Source organism: Callithrix jacchus, chromosome X (assembly GCF_049354715.1).
Source record: "Callithrix jacchus isolate 240 chromosome X, calJac240_pri, whole genome shotgun sequence".
Taxonomy (NCBI): Eukaryota; Metazoa; Chordata; class Mammalia; order Primates; family Cebidae; genus Callithrix; species Callithrix jacchus.
In genome coordinates, this window is record NC_133524.1 from 11,472,129 (window position 1) to 11,493,265 (window position 21,137).

The window sequence follows — 21,137 nt, forward strand, 5'->3', positions numbered from 1 at the left end:
AGATACAAATGTCTTCTACATTTCTAATACTATATGCCATCAATAATTAATTTTTAGTTGGCCCATAATTAAATTAGACTCTGATTACTGAAATGATTTTTTTTCTTTTTACTTTCTAATGCAACAAAGTGCTTGTCTAATTCCAAAGCTGTTTTGGGGCCACATTTCACAGTAAAATATTTATTTTAATTACCAATTAAAGTAAAAATAATACTTTCACAGGCTGTGATCTAGTACTTTGGAAAGCTTTTTATTTAATTACATAAAATAGAACCATCAATGAAATGTTTTTTCTCACTAACCCAAACCAAAAAAAAAAAAAAAGTTTAGGAGGTAGAAAATTTCAGTGTACTTTTCATAGGCAGCATTATTCCATGTAATATTCACTTCCTGGCCGGGCGCAGTGGCTCAAGCCTGTAATCCCAGCACTTTGGGAGGCCGAGGGAGGCCTTGGCCTCGGGTGGATCACGAGGTCAAGAGATCGAGACCATCCTGGTCAACATGGTGAAACCCCATCTCTACTAAAAATACAAAAAAATTAGCTGGGCATGGTGGCATGTGCCTGTAATCCCAGCTACTCAGGAGGCTGAGGCAGGAGAATTGCCTGAACCCAGGAGGCGGAGGTTGTGGTGAGCTGAGATCACGCCATTGCACTCCAGCCTGGGTAACAAGAGAGAAACTCCGTCTCAAAAAAAAAAAAAAAAAAAAAAATTCACTTCCTATACAAAATTTAAGGTCTTTCTTCTGACGGTTTTCTAAGTTAGTCAATAATTTGTGCCATAAATCAATGTCCACATTTTAGGATGACCTGTTTTGCTTAATATCCTAAGGGTCTTATTTATAGGATAATTCAGTGCAACATCAAACAAAAAGACGATTTCATTGACAGAAAATGCAACCTCTTAGGGAGAAATTATTCAAAATTTATTAAAGAATCACAGAAAATTAGTACTATCCTCTCCTGTTGGTTCAGCTATATCTTTTGCTCCACAATCTGGAGCTCAGAGATGTTGCTGGAGGGTCTTACCTGAAGATCTATAGATAGGAATTTCTGGAACTAAAATCTACTATCTTGGCAAATTAATACCTCTCTCAAATGATTAGTTTTTAACAGTAGTAATGCCCCAGCAGACTGTGTAAGATACATTTCTGTGCCTCCTTGTTCCGAAATTATAAAATACTGTGCACTTTGGTGATTTCCCCATCCTTCAGAGCCAACTTTATTCCTTCACTCATTAATTATAAATACCATTTAGCTTCTAAGACTATAGGCTGTATAGGCATAGGAAAATGGCATGCAAAGTCATATAAGGATAGGTCATTCATGTCCCTGTAACTTGTTCAGCCCTCAACCTAAATTAAATGTAACTTTATCACTATTGTGACTCCAGAAACAATGAAATAGGCTGAGAGCTGGAAATCACATACGTCTGAAGTAAATGCACAAAGAATGGCTCCATCTTTCTGACTAGCAGTAGACTAATACAGATTATGTGTGTTTTATGGATCATTCATTAAGTCCATGTTTCAGAAGAGATAAGAAAAGTGGATGTTGACTTACATTTCAGAACCATCAAGAAATGGGGACCTGGATTTTGTTTGCCTGCCTCCTGGGAGCAGCTTTTGCCATGCCTGTGAGTAAAACACCCCTTGCATAAGTCAGTGTCCAATTTTATAAGCTTAGCGATAAAAGTCTGCCCCATGGTTGGTGAAGTTAGGGTTTAAAACAGTATGAGGTAAGATGTCTTCAAACGTCTCTGGGTTGAAGAAACACTTCAGGAGCTTATTTTAAAAAGATAGATTCTCAAATGCCTCCAGCAAAGATTCTGATTTGGTACAGCTGGGGTGGGGCCCAGGACTCTATATTTTTATAAGCACCACTGGAGATTCTGTTGAAACCATTAGCTTGTATGTATCACCACCCATCTCTAGATGGAGGAAGCTTTGGAAGGGAGCCTTGAAAGGTCTCTAGAGAAAGTGCTTCACCAGCTTTGGACAAATATTACAGAGATGTCAGTTTTGTCTAAAACCAATTCCTCTCAAGTTTCCAAATTTCTTCCTGCCCTCCACATATTGTTGCTGTTACCCCACAGGGGGTAAGATTTTTCTGTTAGGAATCCATTTCTTGAGCCACCTTCCTGTTCTCAGAGTCCCCACCTTTTTGGGTGCATCTGGTAAGTAAGTGGTTTTCTTGCCCGGGATCCTGCCTACACCCAATACATAGTGATATATTGTATATTCAAATGTATTAAAGATCAGGACGTCAGATCTACTCTGTCTGGGCACAGGTGCATAAGGGCAGAGAACTTAGATCACATGCATGCCAAGCAGGCTGCATCTGCTTTTTGGTAGCATAAAGAGCAGTTGATACAACCAGAAGCCAGCAAGCCTGCACACCTGCCTCCTCTCTTCCTCTCTCACCCACAAAACCAAGATTCTGTGCTCTGACTTCCTGAAATCCTGCATTGTGGTAATTCCTAGTTGCCTGAGGGGTCCCTGCATTACAAATTCAGCCTTTTTCCCACTCTCTAAGATGGTATTGATCAAGATGGTATATTGATCAAGACGGACCTGACTAAAACCACTGACATACAGATGAGAGTGAATAAACCCTCCCATGAAATACAAGCATTTTTAAAGGATATAATAGAGCCAATCCTAAATGAAGCCAATGTTCAAGGGAGATTTTCTGTAGGACCATCTCTCCTCTCCCTCACATGGACCCCAGGCACAACCAGAGTTCCACAATGCAGGCACCAGACACTTGGTCCCCACTTCTGAGAGGATAGACAGCCCTGATTCAGATCATTCAGGTGGCATTTCTATCTTAAAAATTTTTCTGCTATAAAACCATTGGCAGAATAATAAAAAAGATTGGCCTAAGCATCATAAATCAACTCTTTCATTTTCCACGAGATTTATAATGTTTCCACTTTGCTCCACCCATCTTGTTCTGGCATTCATCAATAAGTCCCACCTTGTGGTTTCTTTTGTGGGTTCTTTTGTTGTATGGATGTGTTGTTTACTTTGCTTGTCAAATATGAGAAATCCCTTTGATACTTCAAGTACTTGACCACCTCCTGATCTACAAGGGAACATTTGTGAGACAATTCTCTCCTTGTTGATATTTCTTTATTGTATAAGAGAAACATACTTCTCTCTTCAACATGGGGTGAGTTTGATCAGAAAGTAAAGTGTTGGGTGGGATAGGGTAGGATTCATCGACAACACAGGGGGTTGGGGTGGGATGCTGTCCAAAGATCACTGGAGAGTAAATGTGTGCTGGTTTCTGCTTCCAGGTCTCCAACTGTAAGACTATAACCCCAGGGACAGTCATTTAGCTGTTCTGGGCCTCTTTAAACTCAGAGGTCTCCTCTTCTACATGGTACATTTGTCCAAACTAAAAACAGATCTCAAATATATTCTGCACTATATAGATTTTTAAAAAGTAGCTTTGGTCTCCTTTAATGTGAACAATTGCATATTGACTTAATCTCTTCCTCTCTTCCCTTCCTTCACTCTCTCCCTTCCTCTCTTTCTATTCTTCTCTCCTCCTCCCTATAAAAGCTACCACCTCATCCTGGGCACCCTGGTTATATCAACTTCAGCTATGAGGTAATTTTTCTCTTTACTAATTTTGACCATTGTTTGCGTTAACAGTGCCCTGGGCTCTGTAAAGAATAGTGTGTTGATTCTTCATCCCAGATGTTTCTCAAGTGGCCCTGATTTTACAGTTTCTACCACCAGCTTCCCAGTTTAAGCTCTGATGGTTGGCCTCAAGCCTGTGTTGTCCCAGCACCCTCCTGCCTGGCCACTCTGACTCAGTCTCTCCTCCTAAATATGACTGTGACCTTACCCATCATGAACCACTCCTCAGGGAGACTCTATGGTAGGGCAAAAAGTCAACTCTGACTGACCAGCTTGGTTCTATCCCAGCTAGTAAAATGTAAGGATTAGGTAAGATGTTATTTAAGATTCTTTCCAGCTCAACAAACTCCTGATTCTAAGATGATAGTCACACTCTACATGTGTCTCTCATTTGGCTTTGCTGAAATATTAGTGACTAAGTGGTATATGAGAGACTCTGCAGAACAATGGAATGCATGAGTTTTGGGACATCAGGTTTGAGGTTCTCCTCAATCTCTTACTAACTGTGTGACTTTGGGCAATTCATTTCCTCTTTCTGGAACCCTGGTTTTCTCATCTGGAGAAAGGAAATAATTATAATAATATTTCAAAATATCATTTGGAGAGTAATATAATTAACATATATGAAAAGTGCTTTGTCAACTATAATATGAGCAAAGTTACTATTTTTTGTATCAATTAAATGCCATATTACCTTATAAAGAATCCTCAAACCTAAGGTTAACCAAGTATATACACTGTTCAGAAAGGAATAGAATTCTTACTTCTCTCACAGATCCAGGTAAAAATCTGTGTTTATTTACTTACACAAGCTGAAGAAAAATGTTAGTAAGAATTTGAGGTAAGATTTTCTGTTAAACCTAAGAGATTGACAAGTTTGATCAGTAAATCTGTGTTCCTATGATGAGGGACAGTCTTTGTATCTCCTTTGGTCCCATTGTGACATCAAAGAAAAAATGAAATTAACATCAGGTCATATTAATATGCCATAATTTTGTGTTTTGCTCTTACAATGAAAAGTGGGAGCTATGGAATTAAACAGATTGACTCTCTTTGAAACCTCAGTCAAGTTAATGAACCTCTTTAAATCCCCATGACCTTATCTAGAAAGTGAGAGTAATAATACTTGCCTCATGAAGAATGTGTGTGATGGATGTAAACACAGTGCCTGACACACAGGAAGCACCCGACAAATGTTTACCTTCTTCTTTCTTTTGTAGAACTCATTCTCAGGCTATCAATATTGACAGGACTGGATTAGTGAGTCTATATTTCATACCGCATCAGTGAGTTTCTATATTGGATGAAAGTAAATGAAATCAAATGTATTCTAATATCTCTTTCTCTTAAGGTGCTTACCCCTTTGAAGTGGTACCAAAGCATGATAAGGCCAGCGGTACGTAGATATTTTCTTCTTTATTCCCTGAAAATATTAGGCATGCATTTAAATTCCCATATTAAGTGAAATATGTCTACTCCACATACTGACACTAATAGGAAATTTAGTTTGTAAAAAAAAAAAATCATATCTGTTTACATAGTTACAAATTTTTGCAAAGGAAAAATGAATAAAATATTCCTAAGGCCATAATGGTAAAGAAAACACTGCTGCTTCTCTGGTTGGAGTCACCTGAGCCAATGGTAAACCTGCCTCTCTGTTTCTCACCAGTACCCTTCCTATGGTTACGAGCCCATGGGTGGATGGCTGCACCACCAAATCATCCCTGTGCTGTCCCAACAGCACCCCCCGACTCACACCCTGCAGCCTCATCACCACATCCCAGTGGTGCCAGCTCAGCAGCCCGTGGTCCCCCAGCAACCAATGATGCCCGTTCCTGGCCAACACTCCATGATTCCAACCCAACACCACCAGCCAAACCTCCCTCCGCCCGCCCAGCAGCCCTTCCAGCCCCAGACTGTTCAGCCACAGCCTCACCAGCCCATGCAGCCCCAGTCACCTGTGCACCCCATGCAGCCCCTGCCGCCACAGCCACCTCTGCCTCCGATGTTCCCCATGCAGCCCCTGCCTCCCATGCTTCCTGATCTGCCTCTGGAAGCTTGGCCAGCAACAGACAAGACCAAGCGGGAAGAAGTGGTGAGTATATCTTGAAGCTACTACAGTGCAAATCCTGTGAAAATGGTACAGCAAAATTGGCCCCAGAGTTCTAAGGTCTCCAAACAACCAAGGTTCTAGAGTTGCAGTAGTTACAGGTATATGAGTCTATTAGTCCAAGCAATATGCTATACTTTTATATTAAAAACAAATATATCTTTCATCTAAACGGCTTGGTAATTAAGATCACAGTTTTTATGGCAGGTTTCAATTTTACCATTACTGAATTTCTACCAGAATATATGTATTACCAAAACCCATTTATAGAAATGTATATTACTAAATCCTATTAAGTTTAAGGGCAGCAGTATAAGAGGCTATCAATTCTTCTTATATTTCAAAGGTTTGACCAGCAAGAATAGGCTAAAGTTGCACTGAAGGCTTAAGAAAAGAGGGAGTGGGTAATTTTGAGAGTGCAAATATCTGAACAGACTACAAAAAGTAGTTGGGAAATCTCTTCAAAAAGCATAAAGTAAGATTTCCTGTTTCCAGCAGTTTTCAATCTAACTTGGAGGAGGCTAAACACACTGTTAGTTTTTTTTTGTTTTTGTTTTTGTTTTTTTGTACTGGGATTGTATAGATGAGTAAGCTTTTAGCAAGAAGTTACTGCAATTTAGCACTAAATCTTCCATTACAGGTAGCTCTTACAAAAGAATGGGAATAGTCAACAAAACCACCTTAATCTACATCCATAAACTCTTACTGCTATGTGTACAAGACTATGTGATTCAATCATGTATATGTATCCAACTGTAATTCCAATTTATACATGCTATTGATGATTTGCCTCTGATAAACAGAGAGAATTTAGGTGAAAATGACCAGGATAAGAAGCCGGGACACCTAAGTTCCAGCTCTGGCTTTGCCCTCAAAGAATAGGCAGTATTGTAAAAGTTACTTCAAATGTATGGGTATTTTATTTTCTTTTAAATGGGGGAAGATCACAAAATCAGATCATTTTTAAGTCTCCATCCAATTATAGATACTATAGTTTCTGAATTTAAAAAATCGTAATATGTCATAAATGGCTTTATAATTGTGAGCATGTTTATGGAAAATATAAAGCAGAATTTTTGAAAATTGATTGAATCCCAAGTAATCTGGTGCCTATTGTTGGCTATTCTAGTCTAAGGTGTGTGTTGTCCCTGTGCATAGAAAATGCATTTATTTATCTCTTTATTAATAATTAATACATGAACTTCATAATGTGCTCACATCTTGACAAAGCTATTTATGGAAAGGTGATTTTGGGTAGATAGTTTGAACTCTTTAAAACTGTTTCTTTATGTGTAAAATTCGAGTATAAGCATTGATAGTTTCTTAGAGTTCTTTTATGGAAAACAAAATAGTGTGATAAGCTTGGAGCCTGACATGTAAGAAGTCCCCCCAAAAAGGTAGCAATAGTTATTATAAAATAATAGGCTTTAAGTATCCTGAAGGTGGAAGCAGCCCTCATGGACACTTCATATCTATTGACAATGAAATAACAAAGAAACTTTGGAAATTATAGAGTTCAACTTAAATGGTTGCACATTGTTGTGACAAAACTGAAGGCATACATGTTTTGTAAATGGTACTTACTAGGAACATTTGTAAATTATTTTAATTGTTCCTTTTGCTATTTTTTTCAGGATTAAAAGATCAGAATATGAGAGGGGAAAAATACTTCAGTTGCTTTCAGGAATGACACAAGAACACAATGATTTTCGATTATAATCACTTAACATAGCAAATTCTGTAACTAAAAAAGTACCATTAGCAGACAATAAAATGCTTTAAAAATCATTCATGTCTTTGTGTTGAATGAAACTTAAGTTTTCCTTTCACTTGAGACAATATATTATGAATGAATATTCTTGAATAAGGAACAAACTGCTCGTTTAGTCACACAAATTCACCATTTGGCAAGCAAAAAAGGACTATATTTGTTTTTAGAGAAAATTTAAATTATACTATCTCAAATCTTTTTTGAAAAAGGAAGTTTATACATCAGTTAAAACAGTTGGTAAAATGAAAATTTATAAACATGTACAATCACTGAAACCTGAACCAAATGAAGGAAAGTTTATATGAAAAATTCTTTACATTAAAAAAGATAAATTTTTGAAGAATGTTTATATTATAAAACAAATTAGGACATGGAATGCTGACTTTATACTTCACACAACATTGGTAATCAAAATCTGGTCTTTTGATCTCAGTCTATGGAAAAAGATTTTTAAACGAAATTATGTGGTATGCATAAAAATGGACTAAATTTGAAAGTATTTAAGTAATTTGTTTTCCCAAAAAGCCCTACTAATGGAGCTTCAAATAGAGAGTTGCAGTGATTTTAAATAGAAGTCATTTCTTTCACCTCATAATCTTTAAGATGATAAATTGTACTGCATACTCTTTAAAATGTTAACAGATGCATAAAATGGACTCAAAACAAGTTTTCTTTCCCACTCATATTTATATTTGAATCCTTTTTTCTTCCTACACCCACACAGAATTGTAAACAGTCTTTGCAGGGTTTATACTACACACACCCATGGTAACTTTATTCCAGTACCTTTATGATTAAGGCCCCTTAATCATTTTCTGGAATGAATAAACATAACTTTACTGGAAGCGTGTCAATATTCAAACAAATAACTTGATTTTAAAGAGTTTAGAATCAATTTTTAAAGAAAAGCTTTTAATCAATTGGCATGGACCAGTTCTAATCAATTGAGTCAATATTTATTAAGTACACTCTAGGGCCAGGTACTACTCCATGTGCTGGTGAACATAGTCTGTCCCATCCTTAAGGAGTCTAGAAGCTGCCGAACTGATAAAATAAGCTCACAAATAATGATTAAAAAGGCCAAATGGTATTAATACTATAACAGGAGTACAGTCCAAATACGCTGGCTAATATAGCAAATATCCTTGGCTAGCTGTCCAGCAGCTTTACTCACCACTCCTTCCTTGTTGGGAGAGCTGGAATCAATTCCAACATTCAGCCTGCCACCATCTCAGGAGCAATAAGTCCCCTCCCTTGCCCCAGAAAGCAACTGTTCATTCCTCCATGTCAATCATGGCATCGATTACTGTAACTCTATTTCCCTTGCTGGTGATTAGTTTAGGGATGGGTTATGGTGGAACTCGAACACTGAATGAGGCCAACGGGAAGTCTCCTGGGAGAAGAGGAGCTTCTGGGAAAAAGACTTCCTTCCCTCTAATTAGAATGCACAGATACATACTAGGAAAAAGTGCCATTTGTCTTTACATCTATTTATTTGACAATGTGATGCCTGTTATCTTGTGACCAGAAGGAGCAAGCAGAAAGATGGAAAGCCCCCAGGTTCTTGATGACATCACTGTGCCAGGGAATTAACTAACTCTTGAACCATTTAGCTCTAGACAGATTGTGGGTCCTAACTGGTTACTAAGTCATGATATCAGTGCCAAAACCCTAACCATTTATGCTCTCTGTCTATGCACGCGCGTGCACACACACACACACACAGAGAGATTGATTTATATATAACCATAATTCAAATCACATTTTGAATTACAAGAAAAATGTCAGGCTTTGGACTCTGAAGACTTATTCACTGTGAACTGATATATACTGCCTAAGTCAACTTGATAAAAAACTAAAATTTGTCTATTAAATCTCCAAATGTGCTTTTAATATAATCATTTTCATGACAGTTTTCTACAATGGTCATTGTTCTACCACATTAAAGAACATATGTTAATCACAATATAGCATCCCCTCAATGGTCTCAAATAAGAGTTATAAATACTCATCAATGAAGTGTGTTGTCTTGGAGAGTCACAGAAAATAATATTCTTATTCCTGTTTTAACTGGTCTCTTGTTCTGTTCATTACTCCTCTTGGCTATCACTTCTTTTTGTTAAGGTATACCTACATCTTCTGATATGTAGCTTATTTTGTAGACATATCTTTCTAACAAATGAAGTGCACTGGCGTTGGGATTGTTATTCTGGAAGTTCCACAGTCACTTTGACACTATTTTATTTCCAGACTCCCCAGCTTTGGAAAATGGCTGCCACTGACAAAATTCTGACATGTAGATGTATGTGGCTGTCACTATACAGTGATACATAAGGTGACATAAATTGAATAAAGCAAAGCCTTTCTAATTTACTAAAACCCAAGCTTAGTCAACTGCCTAGTATTAGAGGTATTTGAATTAATATGAAAGAATATTACACGATATTAATGACCAAGACTCAAAGTCCAGGCTGAATAACAATACTGATCATAAATGTACTAATAAACCCAAACTTATATGTATACAATACTTAAATCGGTAAAAAAGTAAAATCAGATTATTTACAATGGTTTGCACCATCTTTGGAATTAAGCTAAAGAGATGAACTCTTGAAAAACAGAGTTGAGTAAATCATCTCAAGGAAATTCTCATCTCACAATAACCATTCCTACTTCACTAATAAATTTAAATTTTGCTCTGCTCTCATTCACTCTTTGTTGATGAGGGTTTCAATATGTATAACTTTTCCAGAGCACAAATACATGTCTAGTAATTATCTTAAGACATTCACCAAAAATGCACAAGAAGATATGTACAAAGATATTAATTACAGCATTATCTACACCAGTAAGAAATTGAACCTATCTTAAATTTTCCTGAATACCGTGATAAAGAATGTGCCTTAAAAGAAAATGTACTAGTGGGGAAAGTATGAAAAAATAAGATTTAAGATCTAGACCATATGTCATATATGAATGTCATACATGACTATAACATGTAAATGGCTTAGACATGTACACATAAACATGCGCAGAAAAAAACTAGTAAGAAAATGTAGTTGTTTATGTGAAGATTCAATTTTTCTGCAATAAACATGAATTACTTCTGTAATCAACAAAACAAATTTAAGTTTCTTTAAAGTTTGTTATCCCTTTTTTTTTTTTTCTGCTGCAGTCCAGACAAACCTTCTTTCTTTAATTCTCTTGGATGTAACCTTTGTATCTTGGTGTGTCCCCTTCAGGTAACTTCTGAGTAGAAATCAGTTCACAGGTACTTGATTTGTCAGAGAAATATTTTGACCAAAGAAGAATGAAGGGGAAAAAAAGAAGAGGACTTAGCAGAAACAAAAATGCACAGTGCAATCCAAACAAGAAGAGATGAGCATTATTAAAGTGAAGGAAGAAGAGTTGGAAACAATATACATAAAACAAAAAAGAGAAATGACAGTTAAGGCTGCTCTTGCTGAATTTTGTTGGAGGCTGACTGGTTTCAAAGGGCAGGTTGGTCATAAGTAAAATAAAAGGTTTAAGCCCCAAACTCTTCAACAGTTTGGGTTTGCAGTAAGATTTCATATTAAATGAGTTTTCTCTTGATTAAATAAACACCTGAACTATTGCTGACCAAAAACTCATAAATTATCTCATTTTTCTTTTGTGCTTTAAACTGGCTATAACGTACTTTATTCTCTCTATGTTAAATGGTGTTGGGTCTGAACCATACTGAGGAGCTCAATGTCAATAAATAACAACTCCAATTAACCAGAAAATCCTCACAGTTCATTTGTTACAAAAGCAAAGAAGAATACAGGCTAACAAACTGATTTCCACACTGTATTTCCATAATCACATATCTTAATAGCATGAATTGAGGATGGAGTTTCAAATAATTACCTAGAAATAAACTTCACTTATCAAAAACAATAATAGTTGCCACAGTCGCCAAATCAAAATTCAGATATGTAGTGTGATAATACAGTGGAATATTTCAAACCAGAGACATACATTAATTGGTAATTATACTTTATACTTGCACTGTCAAATATGATAGTCCTATGTGCTGTTTAAATGTAAATAAGTTAAAATTAAATAAAACTTAAAATTCAATTCCTCAGTCATAATAGACACATTTTAAGTGCTAAATAGTCACATGGGGCTAGTGGCTACTATACTGGACATTACAGATATAGAATATTTCCATCACCACTCAGTGTTATTAGACAGCATTACTCTATATACTTCTTCTTGAAGTTGAAAAATAATTCTTATTAATTCAAATATTATAAACAAAAGATGAAACAAAACAGATTTGCCGGTTGAAACTAAAGAGCTCAGCTATCCACAGCAAGTTGCTCCCCAAGCATGCCAGTAATCCTGATCGTGTATGAGAATTTTCTAAGAACTGTAGAAGTGCCATTCTCTTCCTCAGGCCAAACCCCACATACTAAAATGCTTTCCCTTCTAGTTTTCATTTAGAACAGATTAATCCAGAGTTCAGATGCATCTAGACTTCAGAAGGTATTTACATTCTTTTCTATTTTGTAGCTCAAACTAATAGTGCAATGTAACATAGAGGGAGGCACACATTCATGTTACACACACACACACACACACACACCCATAAGCACCCATGTTCTCTGGATTTACCTGTAGTAAAAAGACACATGTGGAGACGTGCCATTTGAGTACCTTGAAATTTTAAATGAAACTTCTTTCCATTCCAGTCATTCAGAGAATGATTATATGGTTATGGCATTCATTATCACCGCCAAGATATACTACACATCTTCCAATACAAAAATTACATCAAGAAAAAGTGATCCAGCTGTGCATTTCATTTGCAAGCAATGTCAGGTTTACCACCTCCTTTCTCAACTCCACACAAAATAAAAACACAGGCTTTTCCCTAAATCTGAAGTTTTTCCTTTAGTAGTAAAAATAGCTGAAAATACCAAGACTGAGTTTAAGGCCAAGTGTTTTAAAAAGAATATAAAATAGTAGACAACTGTATTAACTGGAAAAAGTAACAGAAGAGATCCTCCTATGAACAACTTAACATGGGACTCACAAGAGAAAGACAACTTCAACCAATTTCCTACATTTCCAGACATAGTAGTATTTAGTAGTACTCCACGTTGCTTTAATAAAATAGTCATCAGCTTATAGCTGCTGTGAAATTCTTGTTAGTTGGAGTTTTTACATATTTTTGTGATTCGGCTTTCAGTTCCTTTTGCCCCCTTTTATCTGGAGCCTAATAAGCAAGGATCATAGGCTGACATTTAGATATTAAAAAAAATACATCCCTGCTGGGAAAAGTCCATGCTAACTTCATTTGAAACACCTGACTCTTCTAGATGATAAATAACTATTGAGGAATAATATTGGGCTGGGAGTAGTGAGGAGTTGAAGAAAGAAGAAAGGAGTAGTCATTTGGGCTCAAACATTTACCTAAATCACACTGGAATCCTCTCTCACAAAAAATCTAAATCAATAAAGCCCATTTACAAATATCATTGCCCTATGGTCAACAAAAAATACCACAGGACCCAGAATTCACTATATTATTAATTTAAAAATGAACAATATGAAAATATCTCAATTTTTTCTAACAGCCAAATTTTGTTTGCCTCTTTAAATAATTTTCCATGCTTCATATTTGGCCATGGAATGTGGAGGCTCTGCGGGGGCAGTTAGTTGTCCACAGAAGCACAAAGATGGCTTTCCGGTGGGGTGGTAGGGTGTGCAGCTTCCATAACCAAACCATTTGGTTCACTATCATGACCATCGACTAACTGCTGTGGAAACTCGGACAATTTTTTTGGCCTCTCTATGGCTCAGTACACTCGTCTATAAAATGTACTAATATCATTCTCTGAGTCTTTTTATGTTATGAGTCCCAGCTCAAAAATGTTGACTACAGTTTTTTTTTTGTTTGTTTGTTTGCTTTTTTGTGACAGAGTTTCGCTCTTGTTACCCAGGCTGGAGTGCAATGGCGCGATCTCGGCTCACCGCAACCTCCGCCTCCTGGGTTCAGGCAATTCTTCTGCCTCAGCCTCCTGAGTAGCTGGGATTACAGGCACGCGCCACCATGCCTGGCTAATTTTTTGTATTTTTAGTAGAGATGGGGTTTCACCATGTTGACCAGGATGGTCTCGATCTCTTGACCTCGTGATCCACCCGCCTCGACCTCCCAAAGTGCTGGGATTACAGGCTTGAGCCACCGCGCCCAGCCAACTACAGTTCTTATAATTAGAAAGAGAGCTTTGTCATGCCTCTGCAGACTCTCAAAGAGAACACTACCCAGAGTGATACAAAATTTGGAAATAACACGGAAGTTTTTCATGCCATCATGCCACAGGCACTGAAGTACACCATGTCTGCCTTTTTTTTTTTTTTTTTTTTGAGACAGAGTCTTGCTTTGCCACCCAGGCTGGGGTGCAGGTGCGATCTTGGTTCACTGCAACTTCCGCCTCCTGGGTTCAAGTGATCCTCCAGCCTCAGCCTCCTGAGTAGTTGAGATTGCAAGAGTGTTCCACCACACCCAGCTATTTTTTGTGTTTTTAGTAGAAAATACAAAACATGGTTTCACCATGTTGGCCAGGCTGGTCTTGAACTCCTGACCTCAAGTGATCAGCCCACCTCGGCCTCCCAAAGTAATAGGATTACAGGCATGAGCCACCATGCCCAGCCCATGTCTGTCATTTATCAATGCATCACTTCTGACTATGTAGCCACCTCAACACCTCTCTCACTGATTGTGACCCTGCATAATCTTTGCCTTCTCCTATCTGATATCCCCAGACACTGTTCTTTGCTGCCTTCAAGACCAGCCTTCATCTTCAATTCACCACTGTGAGGGTAAGAGGAGAGCAAATCCACCAGGCAAGTGTCATGGCGGCACTCCACTTGGTGGAAGCTAGACCTTGAGACCACCTGTATCTACATGTTTTCCTTTCACCTTCTTTCTAGGGCTGTGCCTTTGTGTACAGTGACTCCCAACTCAAACCCTTCCCTTGTCACTCTGGCATTAGCACAGTTCAGCTAATTCCATTTTATAAGGATTTCTTTTCTTTTCTTGACGGAGTCTCATTCTGTCGCCAGGCTGGAGTACAGTGGTGCAACCCTGACTCACAGCACTCTCTACTTCCCGGGTCGAAGTGATTTCCCTGCCTCAGCTTCCTGAGTATCAGGGACTATAGGCGCTCGCCACCACTCCCAGATGATTTTTTATATTTTAGTAGAGATGGGGTTTCACCATGTTGGCCAGGATTGTCCCGATCTCCTGACCTCGTGATCCACCAGCCTCAGCCTCCGAAAGTGCTGGGATCACAGGCATGAACGACCATTCCTGACTTATAAGGATTTCTTTACCAAACCATTTTCCTCTAGATAAGTGGTTCTTAACCAGAGAAAGTTGTGTCTCCTAAGGGACCTTTGGCAATATCTGGAGTCACAACAGAGGGTGGGGTGGGGTGGGGTGGCAGCTGGAGTGGTGCTCTCAGTATCTCCTGAATGAATGCCAGGGCTGCTGCTAATTAACCTACAATTCACAGAACAGCCCCCACAACAGTTACATGGCCTCAAATGTCAACTGTACTAAAGCTGAGAAATTCTACTCTACAAAACAATGTCAACTTTGAGTCATGCCATGTGTTCAGATTTTAGCAGACGAAGAATGAGACTCTAAACAAATATAGAAGTCCACGTCCATTTCTTTTATATCATTGAGAAAGGAAAAACCAAGAGCTCAAATCTTAAAGTTGGTAAACTTGATATAGGACAACATACAATAGGCTTTTCATTTTCTGTTCCTACTGCATCTAAACAAATCAAAACAGCTTAGGGAATGGTAGTGGCATTAAAGAGAATATGCAAAATAAAGAAAGTGCTGTCCCATTATTAAGTCAGTTAATGTCTCTAAATCAAAAGCCTAGATTTCACTACTACACAATATATCCATGTAAGAAAGTGCTTCTACCCTCTAAATCTATAAAATTAAATTAGAATAGTTATTTGCTTCTTCAGAACTTACTTAGAAGTGTGTTATTTGTTTCTTGGGAGGTTACAAAAAGCTTGTCACCTGTGACTTAATTTTTCCTGCTTGTTTGACTGTCCAAAGATGTGCGAAGGAGCTAATTGTAAATCAGACTGAAGAACCTCTAAAACTGATTGTGTCTACCTGACTGATAAAAAGGAGAAAAATAATCAGTTTAGCCATGAGTATAACTACTGAATTCAAGCTTATTCAGTTAGTCTGGGATAAATTCTGATCTGAGATTTGCTTGGATTTGGCAAAATAATGAGAAATGAGTGGCTCTGTCCATAAAGTGGGCAGTAATTTAAGAGGTCTTAATTCTCATGATCTTCAGAATCACCACTCTCCAAATGAATTATTCAATTAAGAACTTTTTGATACAAAATTGTTACAGAATAAAACTCCTACAGCATAGAGAATATAAAGCAGTGTTTTGTAAGGAGAGGAGATGATTAAGCACTTACCTTCCACAGCTGGGAATATCTGACAGACCCAGGCCATCGAACACCCTATCTGTCCAAATAACCAACTCAAGGCACTCCTGAAGTGGGGTTTCCCCCACCTCCTTGCTTCTGTATCCCACATATCTGGGAGCAGCCATCTGTGACTGTCACCTCTTCTAGAAACTTTACTGCTCTATGTTGGCTGGTACTCCTGGAAGTGAGGTTCCCCAGTCTCCTTGCCCCCACATCCCGCACATCTGGGAGCAGCCATCAGTGACCATCACCTCTATGCCACCTCTTCTAGAAACCTTCTCTCACTGGTCCACATGGGCTGGAGTGCACAGGCTCAGAGGTTTCCCAGGATATGTTGACCATGCCTCTATTTCAAACAACTGCTTCTTTCTACTTTCATCTCTAACCTAGCTGGCAAGCTCCTTGAGACAGATTTAGAAAAATACCTGGAATTGGTCGGTATGCTTAATATCTGCTCAATGAGCCATCATTAGCATTAAACACCCAGGATGCTGTAATATAAAAGTAATGATAATAATAGCATTGCACATTTACTGGGCTCATTATATTTCAGGCACTATTCTAAGCACATGACGTGTATTAGCTCATTTAATTCTCACAACATTATAGAATTGTCTCTATCACCAATTTACAAATGTTAAAATTTACAAATTTTAACAAGAAAGTTGGCTCTTTAAGAAACACATGCACACACACACATACACACTGCCCCATTTTTGATGAGTACCATTTGAAAGATAAACTAATTCATCATCTGCCTCTAGGATTCTAATTAAACAACCTGTAGCTATTTTTAACAGCAAATATAAATTCAACTCCATTAGAGTCATGAAGCTTGTCTCCTTCTGTGACTTAATTTTTCCTGTCCATTTTTCCTCCCAAAAGTATACTAGAGAACTAACTGTAACTCAAAATGAAGAATCCCTAACCCAATAAGTGCTCTGTAGTTGCAAGAGGAAGTTGTCTCTTGTGCTAAACTGCCAAAGATGGGGAGGAGACAGCTACAAATATAGGAAAGTATCCTCATGCTAGGACAGCATTGCCATGGCAACTAGGGGACAACCATCTATCCCAGCTTTCAGTGTAAACTGCTCATGTATGGTCCTCATGCCTTCTCTGGTTCCAAAGGATAGATTGAAAACAAATCCAAGTCCAGTGCTCGTAGAGACCACAAGGCCCTGTCTTTCTCTCACTGATTAGTTCAATAAAATAATGATGTGTTTTAGGAGACCAAGGCCTTGGCCCTCCCCTATCTTTCTTCCCAGACAGCCCACTGAACACACACTCAACACATACAGAAAGCCCATTTCAAGCAGCATTGTGAAATTCACTGAGAATGACCAGAATAATAAGGCTACTGATATATCTCCACCATGACATGAAGCAGAACTAATTGGCTTGCATACTCTCTCTACCTGGCACCAAAGTAAAATAGGTGACAATGTTCAAATATCCCAATAGCTTCCCACACTGCAGCCTCCACAAATGTTAGCTATCAAGGCAGCAGTCCAAACTGGCTCCTTCCATAGGGTCCTGACTAGAGAAGGAAATGTTTGCAAATTTGCACAGCTTCATGCAATAACAAATTTAGGCTCTGCAGGCTTACAAAATCCCATCTTCTCCCCATGATTGGGAACTTGGGATCAACTTGGTTTCCACAAATGATTTTTTTAAATCAGGAAGCAGGTACAACAGAGAAACTTCGAAATTTATTTCTTTAAAGACAATTGTCAATTTTTAAAGTACTTATTAAGTATTGCTAAAATGTGTAGTTCTTGTCAGCAGGATTTACAAAGACACTTGGAAATCAATGGGATTTACTGCTTTTGTAGCTTTTTCCCATTCAGGTAGTGAAAAAAATGTTCCCAATAAACAGCAATAGATATCCAAAAATCTGCAATTACCACAATATTAGTTGATGTGGTAGATACTATGACTGTAAATAATCAGAATCGTAATATAAAGTCTATGCCTACAAAATGAAATCATTCAACAAACTAAACAATCATAATCTAAGAGCAGTAAATGTCCTTCAAAAGCAACTTCACCTTTAACAAACTAAATAATTCATATGTATTTAAATTACTTTATACCTGTGGTGGCACTTGCACATGATAGAGAGAGGAAGGAATTTGCAAGTGAATTGATGTGACCTGATCACATTGTTTAAGGTAATAGATCACCAATCTGTAGAAAAGCTAGTGACTTCACTTGCTTGGTGTTAAAAAGCAATTCAAAAAGTATCAATGATACTTTAGGAAGGATTCAAGCAGCGTTTACTTGTAGCTATATGAAACCAGCAAGTATCTAATTAGGCTCTGTGAACACTGTGGTAACTTTCTAAATTAATAATATGTAAAGATGAGTTTTAAGGTTCTTTCTCTGAAATCACTAAAAAAAAAAAAACCCTGGAATCAATTAAAAAAAAAATTTGTATCAGAGGCTGCCTTTATTGTAGGCAAACAACAAAACCAAAGTTTTCTGAACCAGCCATCTGTGTTTGCTGCACGGAATGGCCACAGGACAGAGTTGAACCACAGTTTGTGATTCCACGTCAGTACCCTAATCACTTATAGATGTCACAGAATCTTGATCCTTCATCATACTAAGGAAAAGGGCAACCTGTGCCCTTGTCAGCAATCATCAGTCATTGTATAGTACCCAATGATTGAGACCCAAAGAGAGGCTCCATAGCAATGATGTTTCAGGTCAGTTCTGTCCTGGATTAGTCTGGTGACCCTGGCAATGCCTGATCCACTCTGAACTTCAGTTTCTCTACCTCTAGCAGAAAAACACTGAACTGGAAGATCATTAAGACCCATGTAACAGTAACATTATAAGCCAATGTGCATGTTAAGGTCAAATTCCACTGATTTTCAAATACTGAGAAAACAGCTAAAAGGAATGGTGCAGAAGAAATGGTGGGTCCTTGCTACAATTTGCTCTGAGTTTTCAATAAAAATGTAAGTGTCCTGGAAATGATATGTAATGTTCCAATGAGCCTGGCTTGACGACTCTAAAGCAACAGGCAGAGACAGTGTGACTGTCATTTGAACCACCTGAAGTTTGTTAAAAGAGACTCAAGTGCTGGGACACTGACTGAGCAAATCCCTCCAACGGTACGGCTTCTCTCTTTCTTTCCTGCTTATATTCACCTTTTCCAGATGCTGCTCTGGAATTACTACACTGTGGAATCTTTCACATCTTCCTGGCTTGGGTCCTACCTTGCTTCTAGCAGTAGGCACAAAACACAGAGCCTGAAATACACACACTCTATCTTCTTACCTCTCCAGTGTTCTTACACCTCAGCAATAGCAGCAGCTCCAGGCAGTATTGAGCCCCCATGCTCCTCTTGCAGAGCCCGTGTGCAGTGTGGGAACAGAGAAGGAGACAGGAGACAGGGAAAGACACTGCCCAAAGTGCAAGAAGAGCTGGCCAGGCAGGCTCCCTGTCTGGAATGCACAACTAGAGGCTCTGGGAGGGAGAAAGCCTTGGGTCACTGTGATCCTCTGAGTCAGACACCCTGGGGAGCTCTTAGCTCTGAAAGTCCTCCCTACCCACAGAAGGCTGAGAGCCCCCAAGTACCCAAGTAGGAAGAAAAGTCTAAAAGTTTAAAAAGTTGAGATAAATGAAATAGACATATGCCAGTTTACAGTAGACGGTAGAAATGCAGTATGAATGCTGGAGGGAACAAATCATTTGAATACAATGCATCTCAGCGTGGAGCAACATCCAGTGGCCCCTAGCACATTCAGACCCTTCTTCTCAGCTTTGCTTCTAGGTCATTGATAAAATTTCTGCTCTAGCTTCATGGTTCAGCCCCACTCCTTCCTGACTCCTTCATTTCCAAGTGGTGGCTCCCTTTTATCCATGCCTATGGTTTCTATCTATGGGAGTTTTTAGAACTTACAGTTGCTCTTGTATCCCAGGTAGCTGGTATCTCCAAAGAGATTCTGCAACCCCACTGTGCAACATAAGCACAGCGGACTCTCACAGTTCACTGGGTTTTTCATAGCTGAAATTCAGTAATTAATTGTGGACCTCTGCCTTTTTCACAGGGAAAGGATATACTTTTTTGAGCACTTAAACAAAAGAATTAAGGTATTGCCTCTAGGGATGATTGTGCGTTTTCACTATTATAAGTAAAAATGAAATTAGAAGGTGATGCCAATGAAGGAAGCAGTCCAATGAAGATACTGCCACTGTGGTCATTGGGTGAAAGAAAACCTCAACATTCTTATGTAATTTTATCATCCACTGAGAGAAATAGATTAGAGTTACAGACACATTTTAATTATTAATTTTAATTATTTTTGCTTGTTTCCATAACCTTCATCTTTCAAAATGGTTCCTGTGTACAATGGACCAATGTCCTTGAACATTATTTTCTGAACAATAACTAGTTTTATCCTGTGTCATGCTCAAGGTTTACTTTGATCAGTGCATTCTGCTAATAGGACAAAAGTCTCTAAGATTTGCTAGGGGCCCCAATGAGCTACAACACAGTTTCTGGAGTCACATTTGGGACCAGTATGTAACTTTTGCCTATTCTTGGTTTGTCTTGAAATTTTCAACCTTTAAAGCCCTTGAAAGTATCCATTTTTCAAGGTTGATGCCATTTCCTTCTGAAAAGTATTGATGGAAGTATGGAGGAGAAGGCTTCCCATCTAAGGGTAGCAAAGCTGCAAATGAATGTTTCCCAAAGGGCCAGCTGTGTTCATTTTGTACTGAAATGTCCATACAGGCTCATTCTGAAACACACTCGAGTGTTGTGGGTAATAGATGTCAAATAATAAAAGTCAGGCACACACTATGTTACTTTTTAAGGGAAAAAAAGTGGGGAGAATCAAAGGGTTTAACAATTTTATTCATTGGCTTACATTCAGCGACTCTGAACATTTGGCCACTACTCAGGTTTGCAAATTTCTATGGAAAATGAACTGTGTTTGGCAAGCTCAACGAAATATGAGGCTGATAAAAAAATGTCTCATGCTTTCTCAAGACCTTATGCCACTAACTGTGTGGGATTGGAAAAACTGTTTAAATGTCAATTTAAATACTGTAAATAAGTTATTTTCTATATCCATATGAATTAATGTA

General features: G+C 38.2%; 2 protein-coding genes across 3 annotated transcripts in view; one reads left to right on the top strand and one right to left on the bottom strand.

The window, feature by feature from the left end:
* Positions 1–21,137, bottom strand: part of ARHGAP6 (Rho GTPase activating protein 6) — a 537,825-nt gene that overhangs the window by 154,300 nt on the left and 362,388 nt on the right. The window lies entirely within an intron of this gene.
* Positions 1,581–19,630, top strand: AMELX (amelogenin X-linked). The gene is made up of 5 exons (XM_017968347.3): positions 1,581–1,634; positions 3,568–3,615; positions 5,000–5,044; positions 5,318–5,743; positions 19,202–19,630. Exons 1-5 carry the CDS (start codon positions 1,581–1,583, stop codon positions 19,628–19,630), a joined length of 1,002 nt encoding a protein of 333 aa, XP_017823836.2.

Excerpts from the sequence above, each read along its gene's own strand:
- AMELX (XM_017968347.3), top strand. The coding sequence starts at position 1,581 with ATGGGGACCTGGATTTTGTTTGCCTGCCTCCTGGGAGCAGCTTTTGCC. Across the intron at positions 1,635-3,567 it reads GAGCAGCTTTTGCCATGCCT|CTACCACCTCATCCTGGGCA; the intron begins GTGAGTAAAACA and ends TCCCTATAAAAG. Across the intron at positions 3,616-4,999 it reads ATATCAACTTCAGCTATGAG|GTGCTTACCCCTTTGAAGTG; the intron begins GTAATTTTTCTC and ends CTTTCTCTTAAG.